Source organism: Carlito syrichta, unplaced genomic scaffold (genome assembly GCF_000164805.1).
Source record: "Carlito syrichta isolate Samal-C Ts95f unplaced genomic scaffold, Tarsius_syrichta-2.0.1 Scaffold304602, whole genome shotgun sequence".
Taxonomy (NCBI): domain Eukaryota; kingdom Metazoa; phylum Chordata; class Mammalia; order Primates; family Tarsiidae; genus Carlito; species Carlito syrichta.
Window position 1 is genome coordinate 505,120 of NW_007248698.1, and position 21,524 is coordinate 526,643.

Genomic DNA, 21,524 nt, shown 5'->3' on the forward strand with positions numbered 1-21,524 from the left:
AGGCTTGATGGCCATGTTGGTACACCGCAGGCACTCAGAGGACATTCACCATTAATCCTAGGGGGTCTAGGAGGGTCATGCGTCAGGTGGGCTAGCTGCCTCCCCTGAGAATAAGACACTGCCCAGGTGGGTGAGTGGAGCTGATTCTCACTGCTAGGCCCTCGTGTTTCTCAGTTGTGGGCTAGGGTTTGGCCCAAAATCCCCTGGGGCCCTGGTGGGCTCCCAGGTCACGGGGACCCAGACTGGAAGAATGCAGGGCTCAGTCCAGCAGCAGCCAGGATCCCCGCAGGCAGGAGGGAGGGGGCGGTGTACTGACATCCTCAGACCCGGCAGACTGGCTCAGTAGCGGGGTTCAGGGTTTTAGAGGGTCTGGGAGGCTCAGGACCAAGAGGTCAGCCGGTGGGGAGTCGTGGGAAGGGGTCCTGGCTCGGGGTAGAGAGCCATGGAGGTGACGAGGAAACAAGGTGATTCTGAGAGACCCATGAAGGGAAGAGTCATGAGACGTGGTGAGAGGCAGAAGCGGGGGGCAGGGTGGAGGTGGCTTCTGTGGGAACAGCACAGAGGGCTTGACGCCACAGCCCTGGGCACTCCTGACCCGCCACCAGCCTGCTGGACAGCCGGGGTGTGAGGGGCCACTTCTGTGAGCCTGAATTGCCTCCCCTGTCAACCGGAGTGCCACGTGTCTGCTGCTGGCTCTGGGGCTGTTGTGCACAGCCACACACACCAAGAGGTGGTTGCTGTTTGAGACACAGACAGGGAAGGGGAACGTGGGTAGATTCAGGGAGCGGGAGGGTCTGCTGGGAGACAGGGGAGGTTTGAGGGTCTTTGGGGACGCTCCTGACTTCCCTCTCTCCTGTATTTGCAAACCACAAAATCTAGGTAAATGTAGACTTTGATTGATGGCTGACTGTGGGCGGCTAAGGGGGAACTGCCCCACTCTCAAAGGATGATCTGGGAAGCCAGAAGTCAGGGGACAAGGAGGCCAAGGGACCCAATTATCGTGAGACACCCCTGCTTTGACGAAGGGGGAAACTGAGGCTCAGAAAGGTTAGGTCACTTGCCCAAGGTCATACAGCTAGGAAGTGACAGGACTGGGATTTGAACCCAAGGCTTCTGAAGCCTGAAATCTCTCCGCTGAAGAAACCGTGCAGCCTGCCCCACAGGGTCAGTGGGAGGCTGAATAGGCACAAGGGAGAATCAGCAGCCACTCAGGAAGTGGTCCCACGCACATATCCCCTCTGAGCCTGGGTCTCACCCTGTGAATATACACGAGCCCCAGGGTGGTGGCAGTAGGGAGCTGATACGCTCTTGGTGACATGACTGGGACACAGCATGCTTACTGTGACCTTAACCAGCAGGGCACTCATCCACTGACAATTCCAGCTCATGGGAGGAGACAGACTGCAGCCACATACAGCAAGCGGTGGTCGCCATTTATTGAGACTCAGACAGGGAAGGGAAACGTGGGGAGATTCTGGGAGCAGGTGGGTCTGCTGGGAGACGGGGGAGATCTGAGGGTCTTTGGGGACCACTGCAGACTTCCCTCTCTCCCAATGGCCTGGGACACCCAGTCTCCTCTCAATGGTCAAAAGCTCACCCTGCACCACTCAGCACATCACTCGGGCTGGTGGCTGAAGCCCCCTTCCCCTCCCCTCCCATCACAGAACCAAGGAGAAAACCTGGGTAGGTCGGAGCCCTTCCCAGAACACAAATCATCTGCAAATAGTGCAATACGAAGATACCCCTGTGGTGTTCCTGGTCCCCTGAGCTGTTCCTGCTCCTGAAAAGGCTGGGGGAGGGGCGGAGGAGAGGGCTGGGGGCAGCAGAGGTCGGAAGGAGAGGGCTGCAGAGCCCCCAGCTTGCAAGGCTCAGCGGCTAGTATCTCCGGCTGGACGTCTTGACCGTGGTGGTCTTCCTCAGGATGGAGGTGCCCCCAGAGCCGCCCTTGACAGAGCTGTAGCCCACATTCGTGCTGGATCCACTCTTGCCGGTCCCCCGACTCCCGCCCAGGGAGATGCCACCCCCAAAGCCAGCCACGCCGCCTCCGCACACAGTGGTGGAATTGCCAGTCACCGCTGCAAGGCAAAAGGTTGGGATGAGTCAGGGTGGCCGGGCCAGGGAGGGCAAGGGGCACCCAGAACTCAGTGAGGGATTGGGACAAAGCCAAGGCAGACCCCAGGAAATGGGCAGAGAACCCCAGTGCAGGGAGCCCCCGGGACCCTCTGAACTTGTCTCAGGGGCGTGGATGGAGGGGAGCGTGTTTTAGGACCAGGACATGACAGGCACTGAGCAGGGGACTGGGGCCAGGCCAGGGGCGGGACAGGAACCAGGCGGCAAATACTCACAGATGCTGACTGCGCTGGGATGTTCTCCAGACATCCTGGGAAACAGAAAGGCCAGGAGAGGATCATTGGTTCCAGGGGCCCAAGGGAAGACCCTCTCCTTCCCTCTGCCTCTACACTGGGCTAACTCGGTGGGTCTGGAGGCACGAGAAGTGTGGGCAGACCTGGGATTTGAACCCAAGTCTTCTGAAACTGAGATCTCTCCACTGAACAGATCGGGCTGCCTGCCTCATAGAGTTGAGTGTTGCAGGTCCCAGAGTCAGTGCCCGGGTCCCAGAGCCAGCCCCTGAGTCCGAGAGCCAGCACCTGGGTCTCAGTGCTAGCGCCCAGGTCCTAGTGCCAGCGCCCAGGTCTCAGAGCCAGTGCCCGTGTCTGAGTGCCAGCACCCAGGTCCTATTGCCAGAGCCCAGATCTCAGAACCAGTGCCCGTGTCCAAATGCCAGTGCCCAGGTCCCACAGCCAGTGCCCAGGTCCTGGTGCCAGTGCCCAAGTCTCAAAGTCAAGGCCTGGGTCCCAGTGCCAGTGTGCGAATCCCAGTGCCAGCACCTGGATCCTAAAGCCGGCGCTGAGAGGGACAGAGGCGCCAGCCAGTCCCGCCAGTCCCGCAACCTCTCCTTTCCCCATCCCCGTACGGCCCGTGGACAGCATCCCGCCCCAGTGGAGACAAGCCCAAGAGCAGACAGAGTTGCCCGGTTTCTGCCCACTCTGTCTCCTGCCTTCCCCAAGGACAGAGACAAGGGATTATTTTCCCAAATGGGGGTGGAAGAGGAAGCTTCGTCCCTACTGTGCTGCCCGCCAGTATGAGGACTACTCGAGGGCTGTGCCCAGCAAGGAGAGCAGCAGCCGAGCAGTGGGCGCAGCTCTGGGGCTGACTAGAAGCCGGGTCCCCAGCCCCGTCCATCCCCCGCCCCGGCTGGCTGGAGCTCGGCCTCTCCCTAGGGCAGTCGGTCACCCCACCTGCTCTCCTCGCCCTCCAGGAGGGTCCGGTAGGTGGCGATCTCCACGTCCAGGGCCAGCTTCACGTTCATCAGCGCCTGGTAGTCGCGCAGCAGCCGGGCCAGGTCCTCCTTGGCCTGGTGCAGGGCCACGTCCAGATCCCCAAGCTTCTTCTGCGCATCCTTGAGCGCCAGGTCCCCACGCTGCTCTGCTTCCGCGATGCCTGTCTGCAGCTGCTGACACTGCCCAGAGGGAACGAGGGGTTGGGAACACCCTCCGGGGTCACCCCATCCATCTCTCTGCCTCAAGCCAGGCATCGCCATCCCCACGCCCCCGCCCCCCACTGACCAGGAAAGAAAGAAAGGGGAGGCCGTGCGCGATGGCTCAAGCCTGTAATCCTAGCACTTTGGGAGGCAGAGGCGAGAGGACTGCCTGAGCCCAGGGGTTTGAGACCAGCCTGGGCAACTTGGCAGGACCTCGTCTCTACAATAGATTAAATTAAATTAAATTAAAAATAGCTAGGTGTCATGACATGCGCCTGTGGTTCCAGCTACTTGGAAGGCTGAGGCGGAAGGATCGCCTGAGCCCAGCAGGTTGAGGCTGCGGGGGCCGTGAGTGTGCCACTGCACTCCAGCCTGGGCGACAGAGTGAGGCTTTGACTCAAAAAATAAAAGCAAAGAAAAAAGAAGAAGGAAAGAGGAAATCTGCGAGAGAAGAGATGCTATTACATAAGCAGGATCATGTATCACCACGGGGAAAGTCCTTACTGAAACCCTGCTAGTCGAGTCCCTCCTGCTGCAGCTCGACCCAGTGCCTCAGAAGAGATAAAATAAATAATACAACCCTACTACGAAGCCACTGCCCCATTCTTGGGGAAGAATCCACACTTTCTAGCCATTCCTAGATGGAGTTAGCATCAGTGACCCCAACTCCTGAACCCTCAGCCTCCTGTTCTGACCTCCAGGAGATAGGCTGGATGAGCTTCCTTGAGAGAAGGCCATCCCACCTGCTCTATCACTTATCTGCTGTGTGACCTTAGGCAAGTCCCATCCCCCCTCTGGGCCTCAGTTTCCTCCCCTGTAACAGGACTTGATGGTCCTGATGGCCTGGCATTCGAGTGTGTCCCACCCATCAGCAGGAGAGCAAGATGACACGCAAAGGGACCCCGGCCCTGCCAATCCCCCGGCCCAACCCCCAATCCCCGGCAGAGGTGCACCTGCTTCCTGGCTGCATCCACCTCCCCCTGCAGCCTCTGGACAGTGCGGGTGAGCTCGGCGATCTCGTTCTTGGTGTCCCGCAGGTTGTCCCCATGCTTCCCAGCCGTCACCTGCAGCTCCTCGTACTGCAGGCCAAGGAAGGGGCAGTGCTCGCAGACATCCCCGCCCATAGGGTCACCCTCGGCCCCAGAGCCCCCTCTCCGCTGGAGGCCCCTGGGCAGGCTGAGTGTGCCTGGTTCCCAGGACTCCAGGATCCCCAGGACCTGGGCCTCTCACAATGAGGGAAGGTCGATCTCACCCCAGCCACATACCAGGCCAGGGTCCTCCTCACCTTGGTCTGGTACCAGGTCTCGGCCTCAGCCCGGCTCTTCTGGGCAATCAGCTCATACTGGGCCTTGACCTCGGCAATGATGCTGTCCAGGTCAAGGCTGCGGTTGTTGTCCATGGACAGGACGACATTGGTGTCAGACACATGTGTCTGCACTTGGCCCAGCTCCTAAGGACACAGAGACAGCTGCCACCAGCGCCCCAGCCCCAGGTCCCAGGAGGCAGCAGGGGACAGAGGACAGGGCCCCTAGGAGGATCAGGAGGCCTGGGCTCTTGCCCAGGCTCCATCCTAAAGCCAAGTTCCTACTGCCAGGAAAGGCCTCAGTCTCCCCAGCTGTGAAATGGGACTTCCTTTACTTTTGTGGATTTGTCTGGCACCGTGTGAACACACACACCAGCCCTTCTCATCTTGAGGACACCCAGAGGCAGGCCTCACGTTGTCACAACCGCACGGTCCCCTTCCCCAACATGACCAACTGCCAGTATTGTCTGGAAGCATCATCCCACCGCCCCAGCTCAAGGTCCCTCTTCAGTCCCATGCTGGAGCATGGGCCTGGGAAATGTCAACCCAGAGCTGGGTTCAGTGGCTCAGCCTATAATCCCAGCACTTTGGGAGGCCGAGGCGAGTGGATTGTCTGAGCCCGCAGGTTCGAGACCAGCTCTGGCTACTTGGCAAGACCTCGTCTCTACAATAAAGTAAAAAATTAGCTGGGCGTGGTAGCACATGCTTATAGTTCCAGCTACTTGGAAGGCTGAGGCAGAAGGATCACCAAAGCCCAGCAGGTCAACACTGGGGTGGCTGTGAGTGTACCACTGCGTTCCAGCCTGGGCAACGGAGTGAGACTCCAACTCAAAAAAAAGAAAAAGGAAAAGAAAATCAACCCAGAATTCCTAAGACAAGGGGGGTGGGTGAGGTGGTGGTCTTGCTAGGGACAGAAAGCCCAGGCTTCCCCATGAAACGGAGCCCATGAAAGTGGAGTGAGAAGAGTTCTGAGAATCCCCAAGGCGTGTGTCTCCTTAGACACCTGGGACCCTGAGGGGGGACAGGCAATGGACTGGTCCAGGCAAGGGGAAGAGGACCAGAGCGGCAGAAGTGGTATTGCTGGAGGAGTCCAGCCAGAGGGAGGTCACGGAGGCTGCCTTTCCCGAGACACCCAGTGATGGGTGATTCACCCTCTAGATTGCCCTGCGATCTGGGTTGGCCAAATCCAAACCATGAGTGGATTGCTGGGCACCATATTGGCACTCACAACTGGTGCAGACCAAGAGGCAGCAAGGGAACAGCTGTTCTGGCCTTCCTTCTCACCCCAGGAGGCACCGCTGGGCCATGAGGCGCTGTGACAGGAAGTGGTCCTAGCTCGGTCCCCAAACCTCTTCATGGAAATCTGTCCACACACCCGATGCCCAGCCCACCAGCCCTTTGTTGGTCCCCAAACACACCGCTCTCCTTCATGGCACTGCACAGGCTGGACCCCAGGCTGGCAGGCCTCTCCCACTGCTCCTTCAGAAGCCCAACCCTTCCTTCAAAATCCAACTCTGGCCAGCGCGGTGGCTCAAGCCTGTAATCCCAGCACTTTGGGAGTCCGAGGCAAGAGGATTGCCTGAGCCCAGGGGTTCAAGACCAGCCTGGGCAACTTGGTGAGACCTCATCTCTATAATGTATCAAAAAAATTAGCCAAGCATGGTAGCATGTGCCTATAGTTCTGGCTACTTGGAAGGCTGAGGTGGAAGGATCACCTGAGCCCAGCAGGTTGACACTGGGGTGGCCGTGAGTGAGCCACTGCACTCCAGCCTGAGTGACAGAGTGAGGCTCTGACTAAAAAAAAAGATCCAACTCAGATATCATCTCCTCCGAAGGCTCCCCAGCCCTGCCTGGAAAGGTCTGCCACAGCCTCCCCATGTACCTGATCCCAGCACAGCTCTCATCACCTGATGACCTGATCCCACAAGAGCAGGGACTTCATTTTTATTATTACATGGAAGGTACTCAGGAAATATCTGTTAAATGAACAAGTGTCACAAAGGAAAGGAAAACTGGATACGCCAGCCATGTGCCTCAGACGAGAGGAAAGCCAATTGCTAAACATTCCTTAAAAAGGACAAGGAAGCCCTAAACCATGCATGGCCATCAGGGATCCCAGTAAACATGAAACTGGGGAAGCATCTCAAAACCCAGCATGGTGGCCCAGAATACCTCCCAGATGCTAGAAGGAGAGCATGGCAGACAAGGATGAGGTGGGGACATACCAAGACCAGGGACCAGAGGCTGCCAGATAAACTCCAGGGAAGAAGAAAAGGGAGGTCCCCTCAGCCTCACCCCTGCAGAAGACCCAGGAAAAGTCGAGCGCACGATGGCTTTGTCATCAAGGAGAATAGTCACCAAACTGAAAAGCGTAGGAAAAATACTCGAGAGGAAGTGGGAGCCCAAGATAGGAGGGGCCTTGGCCCTGCTGGAGATCCCAGGGTAGAGGCCACAGGAGCACTTCCTCAGAGGTCCTGGGGACTGCTGAGGAGAGGAACACCCTGGTGATCCTTGAGAAATATGAAGGTTCCAGAGCTCCAGACACAACAACGCTTCATCTTCCAAGGGAGAGACTTGGAATTCCCCAAGCTTAACCAGTGTCAACCACCTACAAAGCTACAGAATGAATTAGAAGGTGTGTGAGAGGCATACAGCCATCAGGAGTCCCCAAGGAAAAGTGAAGCCAAGTGAACTTCATTTTCTTTCATGATTACACTGCTTGGCCAAGTCTTTCACGGCATTCTTGAAAATAAGGCAGAAAAATGTGGTCCACATGATGGTATGGTTACGTGGATTTTAAAGTGGCTGCCAGCTGGGCACAGTGACTCATGCCTGAAATCCCAGCACTTTGGGAAGCTAAGGCGGGAGAACTACTTGAGCCCAGGAGTTCGAGAATGGCCTGGGCAACATAGCCAGACACTTGTCTCCACAAAGAAAAAGAAGAAAGTAGTTAGCCCAGCATGGTAGTATGTGGCTATAGTCCCAGCTACTCAAGAGGTTGAGGTGGAAGAGTCACCTGAGCCCAGGGGGTGAAGGCTGCTGTGACTCATGATTGTGTCATCACTCTCTAGTCTGGGTCACGGAGTGAGACCTCAACTCAAAAAAAAAAAAAGGAGGTGAGGCACTTTAGCTACAAATTGTTGATTAAAGGAGTGATCACATGGTGGAAAGTCACCACTGAAGACCCACAGAACTCTATGTCGGGCACTGACTGCCTTAACATGTTTGTCAATTATTTACACTGAAACGCTATCAAACACCAGAACTGAAAGTGTGTCAGGACTGCAGGTAACTCAGAGCTGAGCATCACTAACACACTGGAGAGGAGAACCAAGTCCCCCAGTGCCCACATAGTAAGCTCTCTGCTTCTAGAAGTATTCAAGTAGAAGCCACATGGCCCTGTCAGGGTATCATAGAAAGGATTCTGGCATTGGAATGAAAGGTTGGCGTTGAGGTTCCTGCTGATCCTAAGAGTCTTTGATTCTGTGGTCAATTCTTGTTAAGTGCAACCCTCTCACCCAAGTCTCCAGAGCCCCTTTGCCTCCTGGGACCCGCCACCCCCCGCCCCAGCATCTGTGATCTCCCCAGTACCCACATCTCCCTCTTGCCCCAACCTGGAATCCCAGTCCCTACTCTGCCCAGCCCTGCTCCCCCATCCCTTGTGTCACTATATACTGAACTGAAAGATGGCCACATGATAGTGGTGACAGTCAGACTTTGGAGTTCAAGCACCGAGTTTGAATTCTGGCACTGCCTCTTACTAGCTATGTGCCCATGGGCAAGTCCTCTGAGCCCCAGTAACCTTGACTATAAAATGGAGACAGTAATAGTACCTACACAGTGGGATTGTTGAGAAGATTATGTAAAAAGCTTGGGCTGAGTATGGTCCATCAAAAGCCCTTACTACATGGAAGTTTCCATCTTCTGCCAACCGGGTTGCCCTGGTGCATTCAGATCAGACCTCCATGGAATATTTACGTATGTGAATATATGCAAATTATTCCTCCCCTTGGTCACCTCACCATTTCGTAGAGTTGCTGCAGGAAGCCAATCTCCTGGGTCAAGTTGTCCACTCTGCCATGCAGGTCCATTCTGCCCATGTACGCGGCGTCCACATCCTGAGGGCGAGGGAGAGAGCAAGGCAGATGCTCAGCCCCGGGATCTCACTCTCTCTGCGTCAGCCCAGCACCCTTCAGCCGAAGGACCGCCTCCCCCTACTCCCTGACCCCTGCTCACCTTCTTGAGCACCACAAACTCATTCTCCGCGGCGGTACGCTTGTTGATTTCATCCTCGTACCTGTTACACATGGGAGACACAAGCAGGCCCAGCTACGTCTTTCAAGCTTTAGACCCATCTCTCAGCTCTAAGACCCCCCCGTTGGTCAAGAACACCTTTGGGAAGCAGTTCTTTAAAGCAGATGACCAGGGAAGAAATGTGAGGTACTGCCTTTATTTAAGCATTCTCTCTCCCCACCCTCTCTTGGGGAAAGAGGCCCAGAATTTGTGCAATAAGATGGCAATCGAGAGCAGCTGTGTCTTTGGATCCAAGCCCTGAGAAAGTTTGACAGGGAAGAGTGAAGCTGTGTCAACAGTGGTCAACCTTTGTGTTCACTTTCAACAACTAGATGTACCTTAGAACAACTAACTCTTCCCCACCCACTTTTGCTGAGACCTGAAGGTTTAGCAATTGCCTGAGTCATTTATGGGAGAAGTTATAAAAAATGGTGCCTTAAAGTTATAAATATATGTATCAACCAATCATAGCATAGGAACCTTATTTGGAGCTTGGATCGAACAAGTTGTATTTTTAAAATTTGTGACATTTACGGGACAACTGGAAATTCAAAACCGGCCAGATATTTGATGATATTAGAAACTACTGTTTTAAAAATTGTAGGTGTGACTATGGCATCGTGTTTATGTTTTATTAGGTCAGGTAATGCAGATGAACCATACGAACATATCTAGTAAAATATTTGTGCGTGAAATGACAGGGTGATTGGGATTTGCTTCAAGACAACAGAGAGGAAGGGAAGTGGGGCGGAGGAGAGATGAAACCAGATTGGCCATGAGCTGGTGATGGGAGCATGGGGGCTCATCAAACGATTCTCCCTCTTCCTAATAAAGTCTTTTGTAAGTCCGGGCATGATGGCACACACCTGTATTCCCGGCATTTTGGAAGGCCGAGGCAGGAGGAACACTTAAGCCCAGGAGTTCAAGACCAGCCTGGGCAACATAGCGAGACCTCACCTCTACAAAAAATAAAAGTAAATTAACTAGGAATGGTGGCGTGTGCCTGTAGTCCCAGCTACTCAGGATGCTGAGGTGGAAGGATCGCCTGAGTCCAGGAAGTCAAGGCTGGATGAGCTGTGATTTTGCCACTGCACTCCAGCCTGGGCAAAAAAGTAAGACCCTAACTCAGAAAAAAAAAAAGACTTTTTTAGAATTACAAAGAATACACAAAGAAACCTGCCCATTTTCTGGCCAGTAGCAGGTCATGGACCTGAGCCCTCGAGGAAATCAGCTCTATATGCACATCTCCTGGGTGGGTCCAGGTCCACGCTGCCCCACCCCGGCCCCCACGGCCCCAGCCTGTCCAGCTCTCTCACTTGCTCTTGAAGTCCTCGACGAGATCCTGCACGCTCCTCAACTCTGAGTCCAGCCTCCCCCGCTCACTCTGGAAGCCATCCAACTGCCTCCGCAGGTTGCTCAGATAGGTCTCAAAGAGAGGCTCCAGGTTGTTCCTGGTGACACCCGAGTTCTGGCCCTGCTCCTGCAACAGCGCCCACTTGGTCTCCAGCACCTTGTTCTGCTGCTCCAGAAACCGCACCTGCACCAGAGTGAGAAAGGCGGGCTGGTGTCAGCTCCCGGCCATGGGAGGGCCAGAGGATGGGGCCAGTGGCCACTGCCCATCCAGGTGACTTCCCTAACAGAGGAGAGGCATTCCTGAGGGGAACAGTCTGCTGGGAATGACAGTGCCATCTGATGGAAAGGACTCCAAAGAGTGACCAACGCAAAAGCCCCAGGTCTACCATTTACTAGCTGGTGACCTTGGTAGAATCACTTCTCTCTGAGTCTTCCTTTCTCAATTGTCCTGGGTAGGCTGGACTCGGTCAGTGTCTCTGAACCCTAATTCTGCATCAAAATCAACTGTTTAAAATGCACAGGCAGGGCGCAGTGGCTCATGCCTATAATCCCAGCACTCTGGGAGGCCGAGGTAAGAGGATCGCTTGAGCCTAGGAGTTTGAGACCAACCTGGGCAACATAGCGAGACCTTGTCTCTAAAAAAAATTTTAAAAATAAACCAGACATGGTGACGTACACCTGTTGCCTCAGCTATTCAGGAGGCTGAGGTGGGAGGACCCCCAGAGCCCAGAAGGTCGAGGCCACAGAGAGCCATGATTGCACCACTGCTGCACTCCAGCCTGGGTGACAGAGTGTGACCCCAACTCAAAAAATAAATAAATAAAGTAAAATGCGGATTCAGGTCAGGTGTTATGGTTCTCACTTGTAATCCTGGCACTATGGGTAGTCTGAGGCGGGAGGAATCACTTGAGACCAGGAGTTCAAGACTAGCCTGGGCAACAGAGCAAGACCCTGTCTCTACAAAAGTAATTAGCCAAATGTGATGGCACACATCTGTATTCCCAGCTACTCAGGAGGCTGAGGTGGGAGGGTTACTTGAGCCCCAGGAGTTCCAGGCTACAGTGAGCTATGATCCTGCCACTGCACTCCAGTCTGGACAACAGAGCAAGACCTTGTCTCTAAAAATAAATAAGTGAATAAAATGCAGATTCATACACATACACATACTCAGAAAGAGAGAAGAAAAGTGCAAATGTGGTAGAATGTTAAAAACTGGCGAATTGAGTGCAAGCGTGTACAAGGAGTATGTTGTATCATTCATGCAAGTTTTCTGTGAAATCAACATTTCATCCAAAAAACTTTTTTTGTTTAAATACCAATGCCCGGGCCCTACTCTATAGACAAAAAAAAAAGGGCTCATAGCATAGATCTGACAGGCCTCCAGGGGTTCTGTGCGCAGCCAGGGTCCCAAAACAATCCCTGACACCCCCAGCCCTCAAGCTGTGCTTCTGAGAACCTGAGAGAAGTCTTGGCCTGCTTGACCCCTGGGACCGTCCCACAGAAAAGCAGGAGTCACTAGGGGAGAGGACAAGGAGGTGGGCGGGATAGCTTGCTTCACCCTCCGCCATCCAGTGTCTCCAGGTCCCACCTCCACAGCACCAGGGGCCCACATGGCCCGGAAGCACCACACAACCCGTGCACCTCCCCTGAGCAGTCACGATGCTTCTGGGTGCCAAGGAACGTAGAGCTCAGGAACCTTGGTCCCAGTTCCACCTCTGCCTCCAGCTACCTGCATGATCCTTGACAAATCACTTGACCTCTCTAGCCTCGGTTTTCTCATCTAAAAAATGGGCCTACTGTCAACTACTCTGACTCCTCATGGAACCACTGTGGGCATCGCATGAGAAAAGGGATGTGAATGTTCTGTGGAAAAACACAGATCGCTGATCGAAGGTACACTTGTCCACCATCACGTCTGCCATCATGACCTCGGCTCAGGGCCAAGTTGGACAAGGCCAGCAAAAGACACCAGAAAATGACAGCATGAGAGCTGCCCCAGCCCACCTGGAGGCAAGAGAAAGATTCAGGACACTCTGATCTGCAACAGGTCAATCTCCTGGCGACCTGGTGACCCCCCTCCTCCTTGTCTACCCCAAACTGAGCTTCTTGGCTCAGACAGAAAGGAGGAAAAGGAGACGCCAAAGCAGGACTTCCCCTAGGACCACCACCCCCGCCCCCCATCTGTGTTCTGGTCACATCTTGCACTTAGGCCTTCTTCAAGCCTGAAAGAAGGGGACGGACAGGGCTCCGTGCCGCAGCCTTGGACGGCGTGTCTGACCCCTGAGTCATCGTTTCCCAGGCTGTAAAATGGCAAAGGGCAATAAGGGCCTCCCCTCTAGAGGACAAGCCATTTTGGACTGTGGGACACAGCTGCCGTGCGAGCATATCAACGAGGGCCACAGGACAGGCCCCGACAGTCAAGGCGGGCTTGGCCAACGGGCCTCACGAGGAGGCTGGAAGACTCTCTTGCAGTCACAGTAAGCACCCGGCAGGCCGTCTCCAGCCCCCCATGGCCCCGCGTGTCGGGCCAGGAGAGCTCCAGTATCAGTCCATCTACCCCACTCCAGTGGACACAGGAAAGCACAGCCCCTGTCCAGTCCTTGCCCAGCCCTCTCCCCTCCCCCAGCCCCCCAGCAAAGGCCCCACTTCTGCTCCAAGGGACTCGGACTCCTTCCCCCATGGCCCACCTTGTCAATAAAGGAGGCAAACTTATTGTTGAGGGTCTTGATCTGCTCTCGTTCCTGGGTGCGTACACGCTGGATCTCGGGGTCGATCTCCACGTTGAGGGGGGTCAGCAGGCTCTGATTGATGGTGACCTCCTGGATCCCGCCGGGAGGACAGGCAGGCCCGAACATCTGCCGGCCGGCCCCCAGGCCCGCAAACGCCCCACCACCAAAGCCTCCCAGAGCCCGCCCGGAGGAGGCCCCTCCGGCCATGCTGACCGAGATGCTCTTGCTGCCCCCTAGGTTGTAAAGGCTCCGGCTGCCAAAGCCACACGTGCTGGGGCCGCCACGGACCCCACATCCGCGGGTCCCCCCGCTGCTGCCACTGCTCCTGGACACTGCCACGGAGCTGAAACTGGTGTGGGTCCGGGACCCGCCCCCTCCGCTGGCGGAGTTGGAGCTGAAGCCCCCTTTGGTGGCATATGTCCGCCGAGACACAGAGGACCTCATGGCTGCCGGAGGGGCGGGAGAGCAGGCTGAGAGGGCCGGGACCCAGTGCAGTGAGCCCCAGAGCCACCGCGGGCTTTTTATCTTCTCCCGACTGGGCTGGCTCTTGGGCTCCTACACACTCCTGCCTCCTCGTCCCGGGAGGGGAGGGGAGTGCTCTCTCCCCCAGCAGGAGGGAGGAGCTGTTATCACCTGTGCTCCAGAGCTGGGGCTGAGCCGAGCCTGTCTGGGGCGGGATGCCACCTTCTCCCCCCCACCCACCCTGGGCTCTCCTCGTTGGCACGAGATGACACGGGCTCCCACGGCTACCCCCACCACCCCATGGCTGACTGGGTCTCCTCCCACCCGGCCCTGATGGCCACCGTCAATGGGGCTCTGTTCTGTGGGGTTTGTCCCAGGTCCCTGTCGCAAGCCAAGGCCGCAGGGCCCCGGGCTATGCAGGTGGCAAAGGAGGGCGCTTGGGCAATGGGCTGCCCGAGCGAGTGCCCAGGCCTGCTCCCGTTCCACCCTCCAGCCCACGGCCTCACTGCTCCTCACGGGTCCGGGATGGGGGGCACAGGCGACAGGGTGGGGTGGAGGTGGTCTGCATCTCTGTCGCATGCTGGCAGACTGCTGGGTGGAGTCCAGAGGATTCAAGGACAGAAAGAGGGTCCCTGCCCAATCGTGGAGCCTGGGCCCTCGACAAGGAGGTAGGGAAGGCCTGGGCCCTGAAACCTGGGGACAATGCATGCCCACTCTTTCAGAGGCTCAGTTGAGGCTTCAACCACCACCTGAGACCCGGATCCCCTGCCCCATGGCAGAGCCTTCCCTGAAGGGCCCAGCCACTCTGGAGGGAGCTGGGGAGGGTGGGGGACACAGCCCAGCCTGGTTGGTGATGCTCAGACCCAAGATGCAGGCGCACCGTAAACCCCAAGAGACCCATGCAACAACCCGTCACTCCTGTCTCCCTGCCCACCAGGAGCCCAGTGTTGGATTCAGAAGGCCCATTTCACATGGCCCCCCCAATTCCTACTCTTCCAGTCTGCTGGGACCATACACAGCCCCAGGCAAAGACGTCAAGACCTCAAAAGTCAGGGCAGAGGGGGTGAATGAGGAAGAGACTTTAGAGACTGAACCTGCTCTCCCTGTCACCTCTCAGCAAGAAAGTGCCTCAGAGAGGACAGAGAAGCGCCCAAGGAAAGAGTTGTGCCCCCACACCCCGCCAGGCTGGAGACCCTCTGCCAGCTTGTGTTCCCAGGATCCCAGCAGAGAGGGTGTGGAGGAGGCCTGGAGGAGGCCTGGCCCCCCTCTCATCATCCCCACAACTCCAGAAGGCAGGTGGAGATACAGTCCACTCCGGGACCACAGGGGGCTGTGGGGACCTCCGAGGGTCACTGGGAAGCTACCAGTGGCTCCTGGCTGCTTGAAGAATTTGAACCCGGCTCTCACAAGAGATGCCGGTGAGGGCACTCACAGAACAAGTCTCTTAACGCCCAAGAGGAGACTTTCCTCTCTGCTTGGAATTAGGATATGGGACATTTTGGGGAGCTGAGCTGAGCAACGTATCCCCATGAGCTGTGTGTCCTTCGGCCACTCTCAGCCTCCCTGGGCCTGATGTGCTCTGCCTATAAGCAGGACTCTCGTTGGAAGTCCCTTGGAAAAGTGACAGCCCGCATCCCTGGGCGTGCCACTGCTTCCCACTGACCTTTATCTCCTTTCCCCAGGCTGTGATCGCTTTCTCAGCCTCCCTTATCTCTCCCGGGGCCGCGTGGGAGGGGAGCCGGTCATGAGTGGGCCCTGGCCGCCAGGATGTGGCTGTGGGCCCTCTAGGCAGGGAGTGATGTCAGCCCTCTGAGTCACGGGCGGTGGGAGTGGGCGTCGGTCGGTAAACACAGATTTCACCCCACCCCAGAGACGGACACTCGCTCTCTCGTGCGTGCCAGTCTCTCACGCAGATGTACCGAGCACGCCGTCTGCCCCAGGCTTGGTGCTGAGGACTGGTGATGGTGCCCGGGCAGCTCGGGGCCCACTCTCTCTTGGAGTTCCAGCTGCTGCTTTTGGACAGCCTCCCCCTACCCAGACAGTGGCAAGGGAGGCCACGTTGCCTCCTCCAGGCCTTATTCTCCATTCCACTTCCACACAGGACATCCGAGCTCAGACCTTCCTCCTGCAGCCCAAAGGGGGGCAGTTCCCTCCCCTCCTGCCCTCCATGGAGAAGGAGAGCTACTACCTGCCACTGTGACCTGCCCGGCATCCCTCCCTGCTGGCAGGACACAGGAGCAGAGGGAGGGGCATGAGACAGTTGAGCGTATCAACTGAGCATCTAAGATGGGTTGGGCTGGGTGCCAAGCACCAGGAAACATAAAGGGAAGGACCCCCACAGAGGGTAGGGCTTTCTAAGCTGACAATAAGCATTCTCCTGGTCAGCATTCATTGAGCACGTACTATGTGGCTGACGGTGGCCTAGGCACTTTCTAGGCCACGGCGTGTGGAATCTCCATGCTGGTGAGGCTCCACCCACCTGTTCCCACTTCATTCCCCACTCCCCTCAGACCCCCGTGGGCTGTCACTTTGCTCTCTTGCTTCCAGCTGGGTTGACCAAAGGGAGATGCCAGCTGGAGATCAGAGGAAGGAGAGAGGGCGGGTGTTTCTTCCCTGCTCCAGACCACTTCAGACGGCCATCTGTGTCAACAGCTGCAGTCCCCCATGATTACAGCTTCCTTCTAGGGAGACCTCCTCCACGACACGAGCAACTCTGCCATTAGGTCACTCCACTTCTTCTCTAGCTCTTCAACTCTCCGAAAAGTGACCAGCCCATCTGCTTCTCCCAGGACTGAAAGTTCCGGCACTGAAAATCCCCTCAGTGCCGGATAAACCTGTAGGACTGATCGCGCTGGCCCTAAGGGTGGGGATGGCTGCCCACCACTACTGCTCACCTCTGGTCTCTCCATCCTGTGCTCCTCAGCCCTACACAGTCCTCTCACTAGTCAAGTTAGCGCCCTCGGGTCCTCGTTTCCAAGATGACACAGAAGGGAAGGAACACCAGTTGTGCAGAAAGGGCTGCGGGGTGCAGCCTGTTCACAGCACAAATCGCTCCCCACGCATGCCCGAAGATGAGGCCATCAAGAGGCTCATCGTCCAAAGCATAGTGGCAGAGGCTGCAGATGTCAGGGACTCTTCCACCGCGAGTGTCTTGGCCATCTGGGTGCCTCAAAAGCTATCAGTGAGGTTGCTTCACTGCGTAAGGTATGTCACCCACAGCACGGCATGTGGGACATCGAGGGAAGCCCACAGGAACCCAACACCTCCACTCCAGTGAGACCTCAGGGTGCTGCCCATGACCTCTACCACAGCCCACGTAAGGAGCCGAATCCTTAAGCACTGGAGAGATACTACCCTCTGGGGAAGAAATAAAATGGAAATCATACTTTTTTTTTCCTAGTTGGAGTCTCAGTCCGTTGTCCATGCTGGAGTACAGTGGCATGCTCACAGCCACTGCAGCCTTGACCTGCTGGGCTCCGGCGATCCTTCTGCCTCAGCCTTCCAAGTAGCCGGAAATACAGGCGCACGCAACCACACCTGGCTAATTTTTTGATTAATTGTAGAAATGAGGTCTCACCAAGTTGCCCGGGCCAATCTCAAACCCCCAGGCTCAGGCAATCCTCTCGCCTCGGCCTCCCAAAGTGCTGGGATTACAGGCTTGTGCCACCTCCCCTGGCCTGGAAATCATACCTTTTAACAGTCAATTTAATTAAATGAATTTGCATGGATTTAGTTTCCTTTTCAATCCCGCATGCCACCATCACCACACAGCCCTGTCAGGTATATTTTGTTATTCATCTGTTTTATGGATGGAAAAATTGAAGCACAGAGAGGTTAAGTTGCTTGGTCAAGGTCACACCGCTAGGCCATGGCAGAGCTGGGATTCAAGAGCTCCGGCTCTGGGACCATGTCCTATCTGCTCTTGTCTCCTCTGGAGGCTGAAAAGTTTTCTTCTACCTAATGTTGGTGGAGAGATCTGTGGATCTGAGGAAAGGGCCACCCTCCCCTGAAGCACGGAGAGGCAGAGCATAACCTCCTGCAGCCCAGGCTGTGGAGTTTGGGGCTGAGCCAGATCCCCACCCGGGTCTGGAAAGGGAGAGAGAGGAGGAGCAACCACAGGAGCCCATATGGCTGCTGGGGTGGGAGGAAAATGCATTCTTCCCAGCCCCTCCTGGCACCCAGCCCCAACTCCCACACTCCTGGCTTTCTACTGAGTTTCTGGAAGGAGAGGAAGGAGGAGAACATGCCCAGGGCCCCAGGCTCATAGAGAAACTGAGTCCCCAGTCAGTCAGAACCAGACAGATACAGAGCCCGGGACAGCAACAGGTGCAACTAGACGGTGCCAGGGACCAGAAGAGTTCAGCAGGTTCAGACATGGAGAATTAGGGAAGGCTTCCAGGAGGAAAAAAATTCAAGTAGAGTTGGAAAGTAGAAACAGCTGAAGGAAGCCACCCCAGGGCAGGACTAGAGCCTCTCATAATAGGCAATTGATGAGGAAAAAAGATACAAGAGTGACTGAAACCTCAGTGGAGACGTAGGAGATGGAAGGCATCCCAAGGAACACACTGGAGGGCTCAAAGGAATCCCTTATAAGCTAATTGGGATGTGGGGTGAGATGCCCATAGGACATGCTTGGACAACCATAGATACTCCATAGATTGCCTTCTGATGACAGGAGTCTGGAGAGATGCACAGCTTTTGCTTTGCTGGGTGAGGTGTGCAAGCCCAGAGGCAGAGTGGAATTGCCGGAAGCAGTGGCAGAAAAATTGCACACAGCCACAGGGAACCTCCACCCCGGCCCTTCAGCCTCTCTACTAGATGTCCTTTGAACCCATATTCCAGGCTACTGCTTCACATCACTATTCAATTGTTACCCTGCCAGGGCACCCCTACCCAGGAGTGCAAGGAGCCGGTTAAGGCTCAGAGGTAGGGGGAGGTAACAAGAACAAGGCTTGCATCCCTGGATAGAGCTGGAGTCAGGTCATCACTGGAGTGGGACTGGAAAAAGGAACAGGACACAAAGGGGCCTTGCCACAAATCTCCATTTCCCAACAATCCGCATTAGTCACAGGAGGCCAGCCTCTGGCCTTGGAGGCTGCAGGCTCCAAGAAGGAAAATTTGGCTCTCATAGGTTGGAGGGATTATGCTAGAGACACCTGAAGGAGACAGGATAGGAGAGACGCTGGATCCACTGAGTGCCAGAGTAGCCCCTGTCCTAGCACAGTGCCTCAAGTATGGGTTTATTTTTTGATTGTTTTATTTTAGAATCATGGTGTACATGTGAGAATTTGCTACATAAGTATATTGTGTGAAGGCAAGGTTTGGGCTTCTAATGAGCTTGCTCCCCTCCTAACAGGGGACATGGTACCCAGTGCATGGTTTTGCATCACTTATCCCCCTCTCTCTCTCCTTTAGCAGTGCCCAGCTTCTATGTACCCACCTTTGTGCTTGTGTGCACTATGTTTAGTAGCCACTTATGAGTGAGAATCTGAAGCATTTCGTTTTTTCGTTTCTGTGATAATTCACTTAGAATGAGGGTCTCCAGCTGCATCCATGTTGCTGCAAAGGACATGATTTTGTTCTTCTTTATGGCTGCGTAGTAGTCCATAAAGTATATGTATCACATTTTCTTTATTCAGTCCACCTTCAGTGGGCATCTGGGTTGGTTCCATGTTTTTGTTATCGTGAATAGTGCTGCAGTGAATGTACACAGGTATGTATGTTCATTGCATTGAGAGAGTGATGTGCATTCCTTTGGGTATATTCCCGGAGTGGAATTGCTGGATCAAGTGGTAGCTCTATTTTTAGTTCTTTGAGAAATCTCCAAACTGCTTTTCACAAAGGTTGAACTGGCTTACATTCCCACCAACAGTGTACACATGTTCCCTTTTCTCCACAGCCTCACCAACACCTGTTGTTTTTTGACTTTTTAATGATAGCTATCCAGATCAGTGTTAAATGCTATTTCACTATAGTTTTGATTTGCATTTCTCTGATTATTAACAATGCTTGAGCATTTTTTTCATATGTTTGTTGGTTGCTTGTATGTCTTCCCTTGGGAAGTGTCTGTTCATGTCCTTTGCCCATTCTTTAATGTGGTTATTTTTTTCTTTGTCAATTTATTTGAGTTCCTTATAGATCCTGGGAGTTAGGCCTTTGTCAGATGCATAGCTTGCAAATTTTTTTCCCCATTATGTGGTTTGTCTCCTTACTTGTGTTTTCCTTTTCTGTGCAAAAACTTTTTAGCTTGTTAAGGTCCTGCCTTTCCATTTTAGTTTTTGTTGCATTTGCTTTTGAGGTCTTGGTCATGAATTCATTGCCGAGACTGATGTTCAGGAGGATGTTTCCAGGTTTTCTTCTAAGATCCTTATAGTTTGAGGTTTCACATTTAAGTCCTTGATCCATCTTGAGTTCGTTTTTGTATATGGTGATAGGTAGGGCTCCAATTTCATTCTTCTGTTTGTGGTTAGCCAGTTTTCTCAGCACCATTTGCTAAATATACCTTCCTTTTCCCAGTGCTAGTTTTTGTCAGTGTTTTCAAAGATGAGTTGATCAAAGGTCTGTGGTTTTATTTCTGGGTTCTCTACGCCTTTCCATTGGTCTATGTTTCTATTTTTGTACCAGTCCCATGTTATTTTGGTTACTGTAGCCTTGTAGTAAAGTTTGAAGTCTGGGAGTGTGATGCCACCAGCTTTGTTCTTTTCGCTGAGGATTGCTTTAGCTATTCGGGCTCTTTTTTGCTTCCATATGAATTTAAGTATTCTTTTCTAGGTCTGTAAAAATGTTGCTAGTAGTTTGAGAGGGATTGCATTAAATCTGTTGATTGGGGTAGAATGGACATCTTGATGATATCGATTCTTCCAATCCATGAACATAGGATATTCTTCCATTTGTTTGTGCTGTCTTTGATTTTTTTGAGCAGCATTTTGTAGTTCTCATTGTAAAGATCTTTGACCTCTTTGGTTAGCTGAATACCAAGTTTTTTGTGTATATGTGACTATTGCAAATGGATTGTATTTTTTATTTGGTTCTTAGCCTGCTTGTTGTACATGTATAGAATTGCAGCTGATTTTTGCACATTCATTTTTGTATCGTGAGATTTTACAAAAGTCGTTTATCAGTGCAAGAAGGTTTTTGACAAACTCTCTAGGATTTTCTAGGTATAGAATCATATCATCTGTGATGAAGAAGCTCTTTTCCTATTTGGATGCCTCTAATTTCCTTCACCTGCCTGATTGCTGTGACTGGGACTTCCAGTACTATGTTAAATAGAAATGATAAGTATGACTTGCACTGAACAAAATTTGTGACAGAAGGGAGAAAGCAGGGGCAGGAGGAAGGAGATGAAGAAAGACCCACCCCAGGGTACCAGCTGGGTGCAGCTTCACTTCACAGCACAGCTGGAGAAAAAAGTCCCAAGGAGAGGAGGGAAGAGGGCAAAGCTCTTGGCCCCAGCATCCAGGACCTGGTCAGTGGGCTCCAGGCCTCTCCCCTCTCCCATTAAAGGGCAATATTTGGAATGGGGGTGCAGTCTGCCACGTCCAAGCAAGAGTTTCTCCAGTTCAGCCTGCAGGCTGTGGAGAGGCAGAAATGAAGTTGGCTGGCTGGAGCATGGGACGCCATGCAACTTGGCTTGGGGTGGGCAGCAAACACATGAGATGCCACCAGTATGCAGAGCAAGGCCACACGGGGCGAACATCAGGTGGAGAGTTTTATTGACTTTGCAAAATCCCCTGCGGACTGGGTTGGGCTGTGGGCAGCGGACACAAGTTTGGTCATGATGAAAGGTTGGGAGGGGGAGGAACAGTGAAAGGGCTCAGGAAGCAGGTGGGTGCTGGGTCAC

General features: G+C 54.2%; 1 protein-coding gene across 1 annotated transcript; it reads right to left on the minus strand.

Moving 5' to 3' along the window:
- Positions 1–1,774: 1,774 nt before the first annotated feature.
- On the minus strand, positions 1,775–13,693 carry KRT79 (keratin 79). The gene is made up of 9 exons (XM_008060390.2): positions 13,178–13,693; positions 10,454–10,674; positions 9,081–9,141; positions 8,867–8,962; positions 4,827–4,991; positions 4,495–4,620; positions 3,300–3,520; positions 2,346–2,380; positions 1,775–2,075 (listed from the first exon to the last, which is right to left on the minus strand). The coding sequence occupies exons 1-9, from the start codon at positions 13,661–13,663 to the stop codon at positions 1,876–1,878; spliced, it is 1,611 nt and encodes a 536-aa protein (XP_008058581.1). The 5' UTR covers positions 13,664–13,693; the 3' UTR covers positions 1,775–1,875.
- Between the last annotated feature and the right edge of the window lie 7,831 nt (positions 13,694–21,524).